Source organism: Brienomyrus brachyistius, chromosome 22 (assembly GCF_023856365.1).
Source record: "Brienomyrus brachyistius isolate T26 chromosome 22, BBRACH_0.4, whole genome shotgun sequence".
NCBI lineage: Eukaryota > Metazoa > Chordata > Actinopteri > Osteoglossiformes > Mormyridae > Brienomyrus > Brienomyrus brachyistius.
The window spans coordinates 12,325,529-12,341,641 of NC_064554.1; the positions used below are offsets into that span (position 1 = coordinate 12,325,529).

The window sequence follows — 16,113 nt, forward strand, 5'->3', positions numbered from 1 at the left end:
TGCTGTATCGCCATCTTTGTTTGGGATGCAAAAAACTGCAATTCAAAGCATCAACTAAGCTATCGATTATAATCAAAAGCATCATGCAGATTGACACCTGCACTCTGTCCTATTAGCTCATGTAGGTCGTATTTGCGCTGAGCAAATTGTAAAATGTTTATGCTTTATAGGAATTTGAGGTGCCATGTCTGACTGCTGGTAGGCCGCTTCATCCAAGCCAGGGAGAAGCCAGAAGTGGCACACAGAGCACCCTCAGGGCATCTTGAGCATGGCACAGGACAGGGAACTCCACTTCCTTCAGGATGATGGACAGACCTGACATCATTCTATCAGCAGAGGCAATCAAGAAGTGGTTATGCTGCTACTGTGCCATGGGAAGAGAGTGTTGAAGCAGCCTTAGACAGGAAACGGGAGAGGTATAAGGGCATAGCTAAAATGCCCGTTATACCAGATGGCCAGTCCAACCCTGACCTGAGCTTCCATTGAATGGCCATAACAAGTACAAGTTAGCGTTGGAACAAGAGTTATACAATACATTGCGAATATCTCACCTCTCCGTCAAGAATTGACAGCAGTTCCCAGGCACCACTGAGCGATGCGCGATGTCCCGGAAATCTGTCGCTCTGCTCTTCAGCGGCAGTAAAATTAGCCGGCAGGAAGTTTTACCGCCGCAACCGTGTCCCACCGACTGAAGCGTTTTTTCAAGGTTGAAAAAGCGTTTTTTCACCGGCTGGTACTGAATCTGTTTTTGCGCAGCCTCATGTGGCTCATGTGAAGCGCATAGTATTGTATTGCAGTGCGAAATGCATTACCTATATTATCATCCGATTAACACATGGTGGAAAATCAAATGCTCCCATACCCTGGTCCGCAGTTCTTAGTTAGCTACATGATAATGCATTAGTGGTAGGGGGTCCCTGGTTTAAGAGAGGTACAAAATCCATGTTCTACACACTGTACACGTCACAATCCCGGGATGGTTGTTTCTGAGATGCTGGAACAATCATACTATAGCATGTTTAAAAAGTAGATTACACGGTTTTAGGTATTCAGTAACGGAAAGGTGATTTGCTGTTTGTTGAAGCAGACAGGGGGTACAATCAGCTATATATAGGTATATTCATATATATTGATGAAGAAAACTCATAATAGAGCCAATTATACAGTATATCTATGCAATATTCAGACGTCCATTGACGATGTAGGTAGTTGTATAGCAGATGAGAATTTACGTATAAGAACGTTAATGCTCATTTCAAGTTGCAATCACTGCATGACTTTCCTTACGTTTTGAGGGTCATCTAGGGCCATGATTGCCATTTCTAGACGGAACAAAATAAATTACTGAGCAATAAACAAGTTTTGTTTGTACAGTTTTAAAACTAGCAGGAATATTTTTGATTTCATGATGGAATTACCATTCTATGAGAGCAAACACATTTGACAGAAAACATATTCGCTAATCTATATTTTTTGGCTTATTCTCTTTTTTAAATCACTACATTACAATAACATTGTTATTACCGTTAAAAAACGTCCATTGGATTTAAGGACTGAAGAACCCTCATTCGTGACCTTGAAGCAATGCAATCATCTTGAATATAATTCAGAATGAAAAAAAAATATTTTGCGCACGTTATACGAAACTACGCATACATGCAGAAGGAGATAATTCACCTATAATGATCAAAGTTTGTCGCCTCATTAATGGAAATAATTAAACTGTAGTTTTAGAATTGTAACAATTCAGTAAAGGCAGCGCCTTGGTCGCCTATGTTACGTCATTGCGGGGTCTTCTTCAAGGATACTGGTAGTCGCGTGTTCACGAGATTGCTTCAGCTGTCATAAATACTAGGAAAAATGTCTCAGTGTTTGAATCTTGTCAAATTTGGAGTGTTTGCTTCTAAAGCAGTGAACGCAAGACTTTTATTTTCTGGGCGACGTGTGGGGAGCAGGATTGCCGCGGCGGCGTTCAGTTACGGAGGTACCAGCATATATAACATAACTTTGTCATTCAATACGTATCAAGTCACCGAGACACGTTTTAGATAACGGTATAGTTATGCATCTGAATATGTTTCTTTATTTTAAAAGCGTCTAGTTTTATACATACAAAATTAATTTGTATTGAGTTTTAGTACGTTAACGCATAACGTTAAACTGTACTGGGACCATTGCTTGAACTGGACGTAGTGGTACAGATGGACAGTTATGCTAGTTATTGTTATATATGTATGTTGTCAGGTAAATGCATTAGTGATATATCTCTCTTCATCGCGAGAAAATGAGGTAACATTCTGTGACGGTTATGTCGTTGATTTGCTGAAGCCTTACTCAAAGCTCATTTTATCCGGTTATAGAGATGCATTAAAGCAGAGGTGGAAATTTCAGATCCAGAGAGTACAAATCCAGACCAGGATTTTGTTTCAACCAACCAGTTGAGTACTCTGTGACTGTGACTCTTTATGCTCAGCTGGTTGGTTGAAGCTAAAACACGGTCTGGATTTGTACTTTCTGGACCTGAAATTTCCACCTCTGCATTAAAGTTATGTATGGTATTAAAGGGTATAACGGCAGCTTCGGGGTACAGGTCCTTGTCCGTCAGCTCGCTAGTGCATGTCACAGTTTTACTGTTGCTTGTTCACGTCAGCTAATCCCTGGGCGACACCACGGGGGTGTGTTGGGGGTCTCCATGCTTGGAGCTCCAGGTACCCGAGTCCAGCTGCGAGCCCGGCGCTGCTCCAGCGTGCATACAGCTCGCAGCAGCCGGAGGTGGCTGAGGAGGAGCCGCTGCACACCATCATCAGCGACACGGAGGACGTCCAGGGTGAGCTGCTCTTCGCTCACGTTTCACCTCTACGATCCTGCTTATGTTATCAGTGCTTTCTTTTAAATAATTCCGAAAGAGCTTTTGGCAAATACACTTTCATTTCAAATTCTGATTTGTAGAACCTATTAATTCTGCTCTCCTTAAACCACAGAATGATATGGGAGGCTTAAATCTTTTATTTTTAAGCAGAACAGAAGTTTGCTTTCCCTGTAAGGATCAGTCAGTACAGTAGCATACAGCTCTTCATTTTTTTTCTTAATAAACCGATAGCCATCGCAGTAAGAAGGCGTCGGGTCATGATGTCATGTATAATAATGTTGAAATTGAACATTTATGCGAGTTCTTTGGCAGTTTCATTTCTCTCTGCCCGTCAGGTTCCTCATCCAAACATGAGTTCCAGGCAGAAACTAAGAAGCTTCTGGACATTGTGGCCAGGTCACTGTACTCAGAGAAGGAGGTGAGCAGCGAGTCAGAAGTCTGCCTCATGCACAGCTGTCCTTCATTCTTAGTTGGTGTACCGTGATTCATGCTGTGAATTTAACATTGAGTTGTTGAGTGTGGGATTCTTAGCTTTTGTTTATGGGGGCTGTCTTTCTTCCTTTGCTGTACCATTTCTTTGCGATTGATGCTCCTCCGTGTCCCACCCACTTCCTACCCTCAGGTGTTCATTCGAGAACTGATCTCCAATAGCAGTGATGCCCTGGAGAAGCTGCGGCACAAGCTGATGGCAGCAGGGGGCACTAGCGAGTCCATGGAGATCCATCTGAAGACAGATGCTGCCAAGGGCACCTTCACCATACAGGTAATGACAGGTTCTGCCCTGTTGGGAGAACATGCCTATCAGCTCCATATCTGTACCGAGATGGAATCCTGTAGATATTGTCATTGTCCCAGACTGTCAATCCATCCAACCACCCTACACTGCTGTAGTTCGGTCACAATCCCTGCATTTGCTGTAATACTTCAGATACTGTTCACATTGGCCTGATTCAAAAACGCGTATTTAATTCCTGAGGTAGATGCACTTTGCTGTAGTGTGTTAACGGATAAAAAAAACTCATAATATTGCACTTAGTTTAGTTGTGTTTGTGGCTTGGAAAGAGTGGGACATTGTGCTGTACGACCATATATGTAAACGGTCTGTTAGTGTACATTGAGGACTTTAGTGTAAGTGTGACCCTTTCGGTGGCCAGGCTTCCAATAAGGACTTGAAGTGACATCTTCTTTTTGTTTTTGACAGGATACAGGAATCGGTATGTGCAAGGAGGACCTGGTCTCCAACCTGGGCACTATAGCCCGTTCTGGCTCAAAGGTACCACCTTTCATCTCATTTGCTTGCTTTGAATAACCTCTTTTCTTCACCTTGGATGCACACTTGGCTGTGCTGCTGTCGCGTACCTGTTTAATGCCATCTTCCATTACCAAAGTGTTGTTCCAATATTAAAGAACAGAAGTTTGGAGGATGGTAAAAATCTCTGGATGGCATTATTGCCCAGCCCAAAATATCAAGGATGCATCAGTTGCATCCTCGCCAACAAGAACAATTCCACGATTCATTGTGCATCAAGTTTGACCATTGAACTTTTCTTCTGTCCTTCATGATGTGTGGAACCTCCTTCTTGGACCCACCTGGTTTCCACCCACAGGCCTTCCTGGATGCTCTGCAGAATCAGGCTGAAGCCAGCAGCTCCATCATTGGCCAGTTTGGCGTAGGCTTCTACTCCACCTTCATGGTGGCCAACCGCGTGGACGTCTACACCCAGTCCGCAGAGCCCGGCAGCCCTGCTTACAAGTGGTCTTCAGATGGGTGAGCGAGGCGGTGGGGACAGAGTAGGGGGCGGAGTCATAGTGGGGGCGGGGTGGGGGCAGTAGGTTTTCCTGAGTCTAATGGAGCAATGAGACAGCTGTCCTCTCTCCCTCAGCTCAGGGGTGTTTGAGGTCACTGAGGCCAGTGGGGTGAGACCCGGGACCAAGATAGTTCTGCACCTTAAAGACGACTGCAAGGAGTTCTCCTCTGAGGACTGTGTCAAAGGTGTGGGAGCTGGGGGGCATGGGGGGGGGAGTGATGGGGTATGGGGCTTCATGGTTCATGTTCACGGAAACTAATGCTCTTCTGCAGAGGTGGTCACCAAATACAGCAACTTCGTCAGCTTCCCCATCTTCCTGAATGGGCGTCGACTCAACACCCTGCAGGTGGGCGTGGTCTCTGTAGGCTGGGTGGGGGGGGCGTTTATCCTGACGCTTTAAGCCAAAGGAACGGGCATTGCTGACCTGTTAATATGCAGCACTTTCTTCAGGATAAATTTCCTAGTCAATTTGATTTGTTGGATCTTTTGTGGGATTAAGAATTAGGATTTACAGAGTGAGAGTCAAAGTGAAGCTGGTGTGTGCGCGCGTGTGTGTGTGTGTGTGTTTGTGTACTCTGTGACACGTCGCAGCCTCGTTCCCCAGGCCCTGTGGATGATGGACCCCAAAGACATCAGCGAATGGCAGCACGAGGAGTTTTACCGCTTTATTGCTCAGGCATATGACAAGCCGCGCTACACGCTACACTACCGCGCAGACGCGCCCCTCAACATCCGCAGCATCTTCTACGTGCCCGACATGGTGAGTGTGTGATGGTGGTAGGAGGTGGGGTGGGGTGTGTGCCTGGGCTTACCGCGTCAGTCCTGTGTACAGAAACCCTCCATGTTCGACGTGAGCCGGGAGATGGGCTCCAGCGTTGCCCTGTACAGCCGCAAGGTTCTGATCCAGACCAAGGCTGCTGACATCCTGCCCAAGTGGCTGCGCTTCCTCCGTGGTCAGTACTGAACCGTCTGCTGAAGCTTTGGGCTTCCATCTGCCTTGTGGTTTCTTTGCTCTACTCTGCCACACCGTTGCTCTGTTCTCATCTTCTGTGTGTAGGTGTGGTGGACAGTGAGGACATCCCCTTGAACCTGAGCAGAGAGCTCCTCCAGGAGAGCGCCCTCATCAGGTGAGAAGTGGAATTTCAGGACGCTCGCACTGAGCTTATAATGATCATGTGTTTGACGTATCGGTCTTTTTTTGGGTAGTGTTGCCAGGCAGGGGGCTTCACTTTCTGGGCCCTACTGTTTACTGTTGACCTCTGACCCCTCTGTCCCCTCACCAGGAAGTTGCGGGACGTCCTGCAGCAGCGTGTGATCCGGTTCCTGCTTGACCAGAGCCGCAAGGAGCCGGAGAAATACGCCCGCTTCTTTGAAGACTATGGGCTCTTCATCAGGGAAGGCATAATCACTACAGCCCAGCAAGACGTCAAGGTAGCGTGGGGCAGGGGGCGGAGCCCCTATCAGAGGGCTAATGTAGGCCATCCCACTAACGTCTCGCTCATCCACGGCTAGGAGGACATCGCGAAGCTGCTGCGGTTCGAGTCCTCGGCGCTGCCGGCCGGCCAGCAGACCAACCTGCAGGAGTACGCCTCGCGCATGAAGGCCGGCACCCGCAACATCTACTACCTGTGCGCCCCAAACAGGCACCTGGTGGAACAATCACCCTACTTCGAGGCCATGAAGAAGAAGGACATGGAGGTGCGTGTGTGTCTGTGCTTGGAGGCGGGGTGTTCTGGCTGCTCCTTCGGATGACTCTGGGGTGGGGGGCTCCTGGCTGCTCTGTGGAGTGACTCTGGGATGAGATGGGGGGTCCTGGCTGCCCTGTGATGTGACTCTGGTTGGGATGGCATTTGCTTTCTGTATCCCGTAACCAGAGTACAGTCCAGCTGTGTACACAGACAGAATCCTCATTGGTTTGGATGTAATAAAAATGAAATGTAGCCACACACCCCACGGTAAAACACCTTTCCTTTCCCAGGTGCTCTTCTGTTATGAGCAGTTTGACGAGCTGACGCTGCTGCACCTGAGGGACTTTGACAAAAAGAAGCTGATATCTGTGGAGACTGACATTGTGGTGGATCACTACAAGGAGGAGAAGTTTGAGGACAGCACACCGGGTACGACGTCGCTCTGTGGCTTATTCATGCCGCACGGCTGAAAGGTCACTGCCTGCAGCTGCTGATCACATGTCTTCACCTTGTGCTTTAGCTTCTGAACGTCTGACGGAGGGGCAGTCCAACGACTTGATGGCCTGGATGAGGAACGTTCTGGGTCAGAGAGTCACCAACATCAAGGTACCTGCACTGCCTCCATTCCTGAGCCATTGATGTGACCAGTCCTGTCCCTTGGAGATCTCGCTGGTGGCTGTGGTCGCTTTCTTTTTTTTTTTACCTGTCCCTCCTCCTCCATAGGTCACCCCCCGCCTGGACACGCACCCGGCAATGATCACGGTCCTGGAGATGGGCGCTGCCCGACACTTCCTGCGTACTCAGCAGTTGGCTAAGAGCTCCGAGGAGAGGGCCCAGATCCTGCAGCCCACCCTGGAGATCAACGCTGGGTGAGAGGGAGGAGCCACAAGGGGACAGGGGGTTGGGCCAATGAAAGAAGGTGGGAAGGATGATTTATAGGGTAAATTGGTTAGGTGAGGGTCCATCGCATAATGAGGTGTGGTTATGGATAACTCATGGGATATGCAAAGTGGACAGGGTGGTTGGAGAAGTATTGGGGAGTGTGATTTCATCGGTGCTGCTGTTCTGCTTGCACGGAGTCCCAGTGCACTCGATAACCAGCCCTAAGTAGAGTTTGTTGAGTTAAGCGTTCTCCTGACCACTTCCTCGCCCCACAGCCATAGCCTCATCAAGAAACTCAGTGAGCTGAAGGACTCCGACACGGAGCTGGCCCAGCTGCTGCTCGAGCAGGTACAGTGGCACGCTGCTCCCTCAGGCTGCTCCCTCAGGCTGACCCACGCTCTGCCCTGCGCTCCCTTACACTCATTCGTGCTCCCTCATGTTCCCGCAAGCTCCCTTATGCTCTTTCGCACTCCCTTACGCTCCTTTGCACTCCCCCATACTCCTGCATGCTCCCTTACGCTCCTTTGCACTCCATGTTCCTTTGCGCTCCCGCACACTCTTTTGTGCTCCTTCGCACTCCCCCATGCTCCTGCACGCTCCCTTACTCTCCTTTGCGCTCCCTCATGCTCCCGCACGCTCTTTTGCGCTCCTTCGCACTCCCCCATGTTCCCACACGCTCCTTTGCGCTCCCGCATGCTCCCTTACACTCCTTTGCGCTCCAGCACGCTCCCTCTGCCTAACTTAAAGCAGTTGCCCAGATGAAGCATCATTCCCTGCATCCCCAGATCTACGACAACGCCATGATCACAGCTGGCCTCAACGATGACCCCCGACCCATGATCTCACGGCTGAATGACCTCCTGACCAAGGCACTGGAGCAGCGCTGAAGGCATTTATTTCATCACTGTGGCCCTATTGAACAGTGACCCCAGGCCCCCTCCCCATTGTTTAGCTGAGCTGCTCCCCACATGGTCTGTCAGATCGCGGTCCCTCATGCAGACGACAATGGACTGGTGAAGCCTACCCTCCAAATGACTGATTGCGAAGCTACTCAGATTTGTCTGCTTAAGGACGTTTAACAAGAATGGGAAACAAGTGTGACTGTGTACATTGTAAATAAATAGGAAACCATCATTAAACTGTAACTCATAGTGAAGGATTGAGCTTCATTTATCTCTGTTTGCTGGTATCTTAGTTGATATGTGCATTTGGTCTTTTCTTCTGAGCTGTTTAAATAGTTCTGGTATCAAATGTCAACTTAAACAGGTTTATTGTTAGATCCCTTAGGGATTTGTGGGTTTTTTTGGACAGGGACATAACTGAGGATTGTGGGAATTTGCGACATGCATGAGCAAGGTGGCCTTCCGCTGGCCCGAGTGTGTCTGCATGGTGTTCCAGGCATCAGATGTGGGAAGGTGACTGGTGAGATTGGGAATGCTACCGGAGTGGGCGTGGGATGCTTTTCATACAGGGGAGAGCTAATCAGCTTCATTACAACGATTAATGTCAAATTTGAAGAAAAGGGTCAACGGTAAATATTTAAGTTCTTTTTGTATCAAAAATGGTCAAGCATTTATGTCCACTGAAAAATCCTGAGTCTAATTGGGAAAATCACATGGATATCAGGAGAGTGATGACCTGACAGGCATTTGTGTCATAGAGGCCGGAAAGCCCTCATGACAAGCGAGGAGTGTGTAAAGGTAGCGTTTGATGTGCGGATTTGTAGCAGACATATTCGTTTGTTGACAGTCTGGACAGCGGTGGATGCCGAGAAGAGCAGATCGTGTGTAATTAATGTGCAACTCGTTAGCCAGCCGTGACCCAGAAGCATCAGATTACTACAGAATATAAACTTTAAATGGCTACTAATAGTGCGACGCAGTCATTTTTCCGCTTGTTTGCTGCTACTGGTTTTATGTAATAATTAAAAAAAGAAAGACAGGTTGAATGGACCAAACCGTACATCTGATCTGCTAGCGGGGGGAAAAAATCAAGGGGGCTTTTGAAAATAGTGTTTACTTTTAAAAATTCTCAATAATACAGATATTTATTCTCGGCACAGTTAAAGGACAAAGACAAAGGGCTCAGCTGATGTCTTGCACCTGTAGACGGTTTGGCCGGGTGCCAGTCGGCTGTTAGGTTATGGCTCCCACGGGAACCATGGGTCAGAGTTCAGACAGCCGGGGCCTGGCGGGGGGCAGGTAGCCGGAGCTCTTCTAAACTTCCCAACAGCTGCTGGTGCTCAACGTGGCAGGTTTGAGAGAGGTGCAGCTGCATGCCCTCTAGTGGCCATCGGGTGTCACCTTTCCCCAGTAGCCCTCTTTCACGCTAGATTGGCAATGTTGGCCAGGAACCGCTGCGCCCACCACTCCTCTAGATCAAAAGGCACAAAGTCTGGATCGACAAAATGGAAAGAAAAAAAAAAACGTGTAAAGTTAGCCGCTCGTTACCCGAAGTTGGTTAAAGGGAGACATGCTAAACTCTCTCGTCATTTCTGAAAGGAAGCAGACAGCCCTGAGAGCGAGCCCAAGAAGAGGAAGTAGAGACGGGTGTAACCAGTGAGAGTGGATGGTGTTCTGTTCCCGGAGGAGTGACCAAGCAGCCGGAATTTCAGGCTGACGTCTTGGGTTCCCTAAGGATGCACGCTTTGCTAAAGGCTTCTATTGAGTTTCCTTTGTCTGCATGGAATATAAGTGCTGCACCCATCATACTAGGTGGTGTTTGTGTGCTCCATGTACGGACTTCCTTGTTTTACCTCTTAGCTTAAGCAGGTCTGTCCTGTGATTTACTCAATCAGCACTGAAGGCTCTTTGATAATTAGCCAAATTGTGTTTTCTTTGCTTGTATCTTTGCCCCAGGACTGCCTTGTTGATAGAGGATGGCATCCTGGACTTGGTGATCGATGCAGATTTTTATTTTTTTTTTGCACAGTGTCTCGAAACCTTCCATGTCACTCATGACCTTCACTCATCGCAAGATAAGAGCAAACAAACGATCATGTTGAGGTCTGTTAAAAGATCGTCATCAGCACCTTGGTCAGTCAGGGTCAAGAGAAAGTTGGAGGCCAGTATCAGGGTTGTGAAAACAAGGGCGAGAGTAACAGCCTGCAGTATTCTGTAACAGTAACATTATTAATGACTGTGTCAGCTCAGAATCTTGGGAGAGTGTGGATTGTGAGTTTAGTGACGTTATGGCCAACGTCAATGACGGAGAGGAAGGTGGAGATGGGGGACAGAGGAAGAAGAAACAAGAATGAAATGGGCATAGATGAAGGGAAATGGGGGAGCAGGGGTGGGAGGTGGAGAGCTGAGGATGAGAGGGAGAAAGGCAGCCACTCACTTTTCATGCTCGTATTGGGGGTCTTCTCCAAGTACTGAACCGGCCCCTGGCCTTGCTCTGATTGGTTGCTCTCTTTCAGCTGCTGTTTTACTTCCTGCCAGGCTGGAGAGGGGCGGAGCAAGGTGGACATGGTCATGTGATTGTATTCGGTTTGGTAAAGGCATGCATCCAACACTTACTTTCCTTAAGATAGACTCCTAGGTAGTACAGCCAGGGGAGCCCGTCCTAAGATCTGTGTCCCATTTAAGGGGTGATACCTATATTGGGGTAGGAATTTCATAGCGACAAACCACAATTAGTCTTATCAGCTACCAGGTGCAGGTTCCTTTAGTACTGCAGGGCCAAATGGTCCTTTATAGTCTAGATCCAAAGCTGGAAGGTGTCAGAACAAAACTGGCGTTGCTCTCTGGCCTTTTGTACAAATTTCTGTGGAAGGCTGTTGTGGAGAATCCACCTCACATCGCATGACCCTCGACCTACAACTCTTGTCCCTCCATTTTGTGGGCAGAGAGCCAGCGGCGATCTGAGCACGATTAGAGTCCATTAGGGCGTATTTCACAAGTCCGGGCTATCAAAGTGTGCTTTCCTTCGTACAGACTGCTGACATCAAAGGTGTCTCTGTGTTTGACGTTAGAAAGGCCAAACGCAACAATGACGTGTGTCTCCACGCTACCAAAGGGTATGTTTGCGTTCCTGTTGCCCACAGACTTGATTTAATTTCCCCGCCTCCTCAATCTACTCAGTTTGGCTATTTCAGACTCTCTGCTGTCCTAAAATACCCTGACTGAATATTAGCAAAGAGCAAGTATGAAAAGAGGCATGTATGAATTTCCTTTAATATGCTTCTTAATGGGGAACTAAATGATGAGGGGCATCCATCTGTTTTCTGTACCTGCTTGTCCTATGCAGGGTTATCTGGTCCAGAGCCTACAGGCACCAGGCAGGGAATAACCCAGGATGGGGCACCCCCCGATCACAGGGCACACTCACACCATTCACACCTACAGACAATTTGGTCACTCCAATTCACCTCAGCATGTTTTTGGATGGGGGGAGCAGAGGACCCATAAAAAAACCCCACAGTGACACTGGTAGAGCATGCAAACTCCATACATGTAGACCTTTGTGGGGGTGGAGGGGACGACATGCAAGCCCTGATCACAGAGGAGTAAGACAGTAGTGCAAACCACCCTGCCCCCTACGCTGCTGTGATACTGGGTGGCATGAATGACACTCAACTATGCCACAAACATGCAACTCTAGGGATATGAGCAACAATTCTACACCTACATTCTCACAAAAAGCGATTTTGTACCCCAAGGTACAAACAACATTATGTCACCCATTGGTACGGGAATGTTCCCCATTACAGCTAAGGGTATAACAGGCAGGACCTCAAAAGGTACACATTGGCAGTGTTTTTATTGACTCATTAAGGATTTGGGGAGTATTTCAAAAGACGAGCTGAATGATTCTTTACCTTCATCTTATATCGTATACCATTTATATATAACATTACACCATGAGCAGTGTCTCTCTAAAACCCAAGTGCTGGGATGTAAGCTGAGAATCTTTAAGTTGTGCAATCTGAGTAAATAAGTGACATTTATTTAGCAGACACATTTATGCAAAGCAACACGCGGTTGAGACAGCAGGGTCAGACGGTCCTTGGGGCAATTGGGGTTAAGGGCCTTTCTCAAGGGCGAGGCTGCGATATCACTGATCACAGGTGCAGCTAACTAACCTGCAGCGCCAGAATTGCACGAGAAGCCCCTCCCCCCTTCCCCGGCACGCGGGGGCGGCGCCCACCTTCGTTGACGAACTTGACGTTCTCCTCGTGCGCTGCCGTGAAGCCCTCGTGTTGCTGCGCCGCCGCGCGGTGGTGCCGCTTCCCGTTCAGGGGCTGGAACACCAGCTTGGCCGGCGGAGAGCTGCGGCACACGGGAGATGAAGGTGCAAAACTGTGACTGTACATTGCGTATAACAATCTTAATAATGCTCAGGACATTTAACTGCAACAGATATATTTGAAAGCCACAATGTCTTCTTGCATTTCATATAAAATTATTATAATTTATGTAGAAGCTGTTCAGAAGTCCATTAACCATTTGTCTTACGTTTGCTTACATACTCGAGGCTATCTAGGTTTGATGCATCTTTTTATGAAACCTTAAGCCCGCATGCTTCCTATACTCGCCGTGGTCGCTGTACTGCGGATAGAAAACATGACTGGTTAAAGACTTCGGGTTATAAAATTACTGCAGGTGAATTCAATACACAATAGATTTAAATCTGATGGTTTAATCTTCCCCACGACAGCTAATTAATATCGATCATATAGATGCACGAGCAGAACAATGTAGCTACTTAACGACGTTAGAATATATAACGCAGAAACACGTGATAGATTAGTGCATACGACGACTTTAACTAAAACTTTGTAGTAGGCAACATATTGTGTGTATAGTATCTATGCGAAGAATTCTAACCATGTGATCTCTCCCGAAATACGGCGAGTTAACTATTTACGTGGGCATGGCCAGTCAGACGTCTACCGACCAAGCACACTTTACTCTTCCCGTAACCTTGCTTCTTTACAAGGTCACCCTCACTGGATTTCAAGACCATGCAAAAAGGCCGAAAACGTCCCGTCACCGGGATCGAAACTCCGCTGCTATGCAATAGCAAGACATGTGACTTCGGGGTCACGATCGACACTGTCACCGGCGCACTGAGGGTGTAAGATCTCCAACCCAAAGCAGCACGTCTGCTGTCCGCACGTCGAGGGCACTTACTTTGTCAAAGCCCAAGCGCCTGATTTGATCTTAGCCTCGCTGACTTTGATGTCGATCTGCTGCGTGGGACCTGTGTGCGTTTGCAGAGGAATACAGCAGATCGCATGTGTTTTGTCACCCTGCACACGGAGCAATTACAATCCTCTCGCAGGTGGATAGTTAATAGGTAGTTGTTTCTACTGTTAAGTAATAACAAGCAAGACAGTTACAAAAAGGTGACAAAGACATACCTGTTCTTCGCTGCGTAACAAGTTTGCTGGGACCTTTGGTTATCGTGTACATCATGCGCTTAACGATTTACCCCTCCACTGGCCAATATCACAGAGGAAAGTACGAAATCCCAACTGATCAAAATCAGAACAGCAAAACGATCAGATGGGAGTAAAAATCAGTAATTTGTATTAAAAACTCGAAATGGTTATAAAAATGGTTATTTTGTCTATTTCTTCTTCACCGTCATTCAAAATGACGAAAATATAGTAACGGATTGTATCTCCTTTCCGTTAAAATGCAGAAGCACCACAATAAAAAGCAATCCGTATGTTAAACTCTGTCACCAGAGACAGCAGATCAGTAACTCCCTCTGTCGAGAAGCCGGAGTAGCACCGTCCGTCCGGATCAAGCTTAGCTGTTAACTTCCGTCGTAAATTAATCATGCAGATGGCTGTCTAACCTGCATGCGCCACAGGTCCGTCCCTGACTGATCGGGTGCTAGGTGTAACTTTGGGCGCTGTGGAAGTTATAGTGTAACGGGAGCGCAATCGGGCCCCGTAGGCACTTCGCCGCTGACGCGCGCACACACCTCCGTACGCTTAAAGGGGAAGCGGCGGCCGGCGGGTCCGCTGCCCTTTTGCCTGCAGACCCCCGCCAGTCTGTGCTCAGGTGCCACATGGGCAACTTTGTTATCACTGGCAATCAGTATTATCAACCCCGGGCACAGTTTCACTTTCATTCATTTGCCTTAGATATAAACTAGAAAAAAAAAATCTGTTAGAGAGTCTAGCTAGTCCCTGCTTGTTGCGTAAAAGTAGGTGACCTTATGCTTGTATTGCAAAAAAAGGGGAGACTGGGGGTAGGACGCAATGAGAGGCGTCAAAGCAACGCAAATATACGCACAAAAAGTAGTCTGGCAGTAGAAAGAAGATGTCATAATTAAACAAGCGAAATCCCGGACATTTCAGGAGTTTCTAGGTCCCAAAAAGAGGATGTATGGCCACCATTTACTGCTCAGCAGCAGTTTGTCAGACCGGGATCCAATCCGCCGATACGGAGGCTGTAAGGAAAGGACCTTCGGGCTGATTCTTACCCTGCTTGATGATATTTAACTCAGTCACCCGACACGGCAGCTGCGGCCCCCAATTACTGTGTACTGATTTCTATAACACAGCGCTTAGCTGTTTCTTTAATGAAATACCTACAATGGCACTGAATGGTTACATTTGCTGTAGTTATATGGGTTCCCTAATAAGCCCCAAACGAGTTGACAATAATTTGATAGTGATTTAAAATCCGATTTATGTCGAGGTTACAAACTCCTCGAAACTGCGTTATTTTTGCCCTTATCGGAATTCAAACACATGCCTGGAGCGAAAGGTTTTCATACTAAGACTAAGACTATATATATATATATATATATATATATATATATATATATATATATATATATATATATATATATAATATAAATGAAGCTTTCCTTCCCCTGCCTAACTAAAATAAACATAGATTCATTCATAAAATGCAGTATCAGTGTTAAATCACTACATAGACCAATTATTTGTTCTGCCTTCAAGTCCCACTCGGAAGATGCGATCAGAGAGCTGGAAAATCGTAATTACGACACGAAGCGTCTTCAAGTGGTTAAGTCGAAGCAAAATAGAGGCGATAAGAAAGGTACTTTTTGTTTTGCTGTATTTTTCATTCTGATTTGTAGCGTTAACAGAACCTTTCGCAGGTACCAGTAGCAGGTAGCCTAGCTGACCAGTTAAATATCAAATACTGAGACAAAAATATTTTTTGCCACAGCACACAATTTAATAATCTCCTCAACATTCAAAACAATTCAGAGTTTAGCAGTGTCACGCTACATAAAGTGTATTACTTTCAAAATAATGATTTTTTTTCCGACCCGACTTGAAGGCAGGGTTAAATATTTGCAATGTGTTACAAGATGTGACGTCACTAGAGCCTTGTACTTTCAAAGAGCTGTCGAGATATTATCAGGGGCGTTTAGTAATTCTATAGTAAGGTGTACAAGAAACAGTCAAACATATCATTTAAAAAAAAGTTATTTAATATTAAGAATAGTTTAAAACATACCCTGTTTAAGACACGTTTCTCCATGTTTAATTTTTTTAAGTGCATTCCAAACATGTATTTTTCCTGCAATCCAACTGAAAAGTAAGACATTTCCAGTGGTGAAATGGACAGTATGTGTTAGGTTGGCTTAGGAGGGACTGGTGGGTGTTTTCTCCAGCAGACACAGGGTCCCCGAAGAAGCCTGAGGAATTTCTCACTCTTATTGCTGCAGGTTATTATTTCCTGAATCCTGATGTAAAGTGGGAGCCTCTGTTAACAGCACCTGACTCTCATTTGCTGCGTATCTGCTGTTATAGTGGAGCACCTGCACTGGGACTAATGGTGGTGATGAAGGGTGAGCCTGAGGGTTACAGGCCGCGGAGTTTTAGCCAGAAGGCCAGGTTGTGTGGGCCTGTAATCCTGATGTAGTGTAT

At 46.9% G+C, this 16,113-nt stretch overlaps 2 protein-coding genes and 1 long non-coding RNA gene across 3 annotated transcripts; 2 read left to right on the forward strand and 1 right to left on the reverse strand.

Annotated features, from left to right (window-relative positions):
* The first annotated feature begins 1,793 nt into the window (after positions 1–1,793).
* trap1 (TNF receptor-associated protein 1) lies at positions 1,794–8,403 on the forward strand. Its single transcript, XM_048992102.1, has 18 exons — positions 1,794–1,984; positions 2,651–2,827; positions 3,205–3,287; positions 3,492–3,632; positions 4,071–4,142; positions 4,477–4,637; positions 4,753–4,862; positions 4,950–5,023; positions 5,282–5,437; positions 5,510–5,630; positions 5,735–5,804; positions 5,961–6,108; positions 6,190–6,375; positions 6,656–6,794; positions 6,886–6,971; positions 7,089–7,234; positions 7,523–7,595; positions 8,033–8,403. The coding sequence occupies exons 1-18, from the start codon at positions 1,861–1,863 to the stop codon at positions 8,132–8,134; spliced, it is 2,169 nt and encodes a 722-aa protein (XP_048848059.1). The 5' UTR covers positions 1,794–1,860; the 3' UTR covers positions 8,135–8,403.
* Positions 8,404–9,247: 844 nt separating this feature from the next.
* Positions 9,248–14,172, reverse strand: LOC125718374 (MAPK regulated corepressor interacting protein 2-like). Its single transcript, XM_048992196.1, has 6 exons — positions 14,055–14,172; positions 13,612–13,725; positions 13,382–13,451; positions 12,396–12,517; positions 10,587–10,688; positions 9,248–9,641 (listed from the first exon to the last, which is right to left on the reverse strand). The coding sequence occupies exons 2-6, from the start codon at positions 13,664–13,666 to the stop codon at positions 9,571–9,573; spliced, it is 420 nt and encodes a 139-aa protein (XP_048848153.1). The 5' UTR covers positions 13,667–13,725; positions 14,055–14,172; the 3' UTR covers positions 9,248–9,570.
* Positions 12,420–13,796, forward strand: LOC125718375 (uncharacterized). Its single transcript, XR_007384822.1, has 2 exons — positions 12,420–12,539; positions 13,188–13,796. It is a non-coding gene; the product is annotated as an uncharacterized LOC125718375 (long non-coding RNA).
* Positions 14,173–16,113: the final 1,941 nt, after the last annotated feature.

Bases quoted from the DNA above. Each gene is read 5' to 3' on its own strand.
- trap1 (XM_048992102.1), top strand. From the start codon at position 1,861: ATGTCTCAGTGTTTGAATCTTGTCAAATTTGGAGTGTTTGCTTCTAAA. The intron at 2,828-3,204 runs GTGAGCTGCTCT...TCTGCCCGTCAG, and splicing joins CGACACGGAGGACGTCCAGG to GTTCCTCATCCAAACATGAG. The intron at 5,438-5,509 runs GTGAGTGTGTGA...TCCTGTGTACAG, and splicing joins TCTTCTACGTGCCCGACATG to AAACCCTCCATGTTCGACGT.
- LOC125718374 (XM_048992196.1), bottom strand. From the start codon at position 13,666: ATGATGTACACGATAACCAAAGGTCCCAGCAAACTTGTTACGCAGCGA. The intron at 13,452-13,611 runs GTATGTCTTTGT...AAACGCACACAG, and splicing joins TGTTACGCAGCGAAGAACAG to GTCCCACGCAGCAGATCGAC. The intron at 9,642-10,586 runs GTGAGTGGCTGC...TTGTCGATCCAG, and splicing joins CCCCAATACGAGCATGAAAA to ACTTTGTGCCTTTTGATCTA.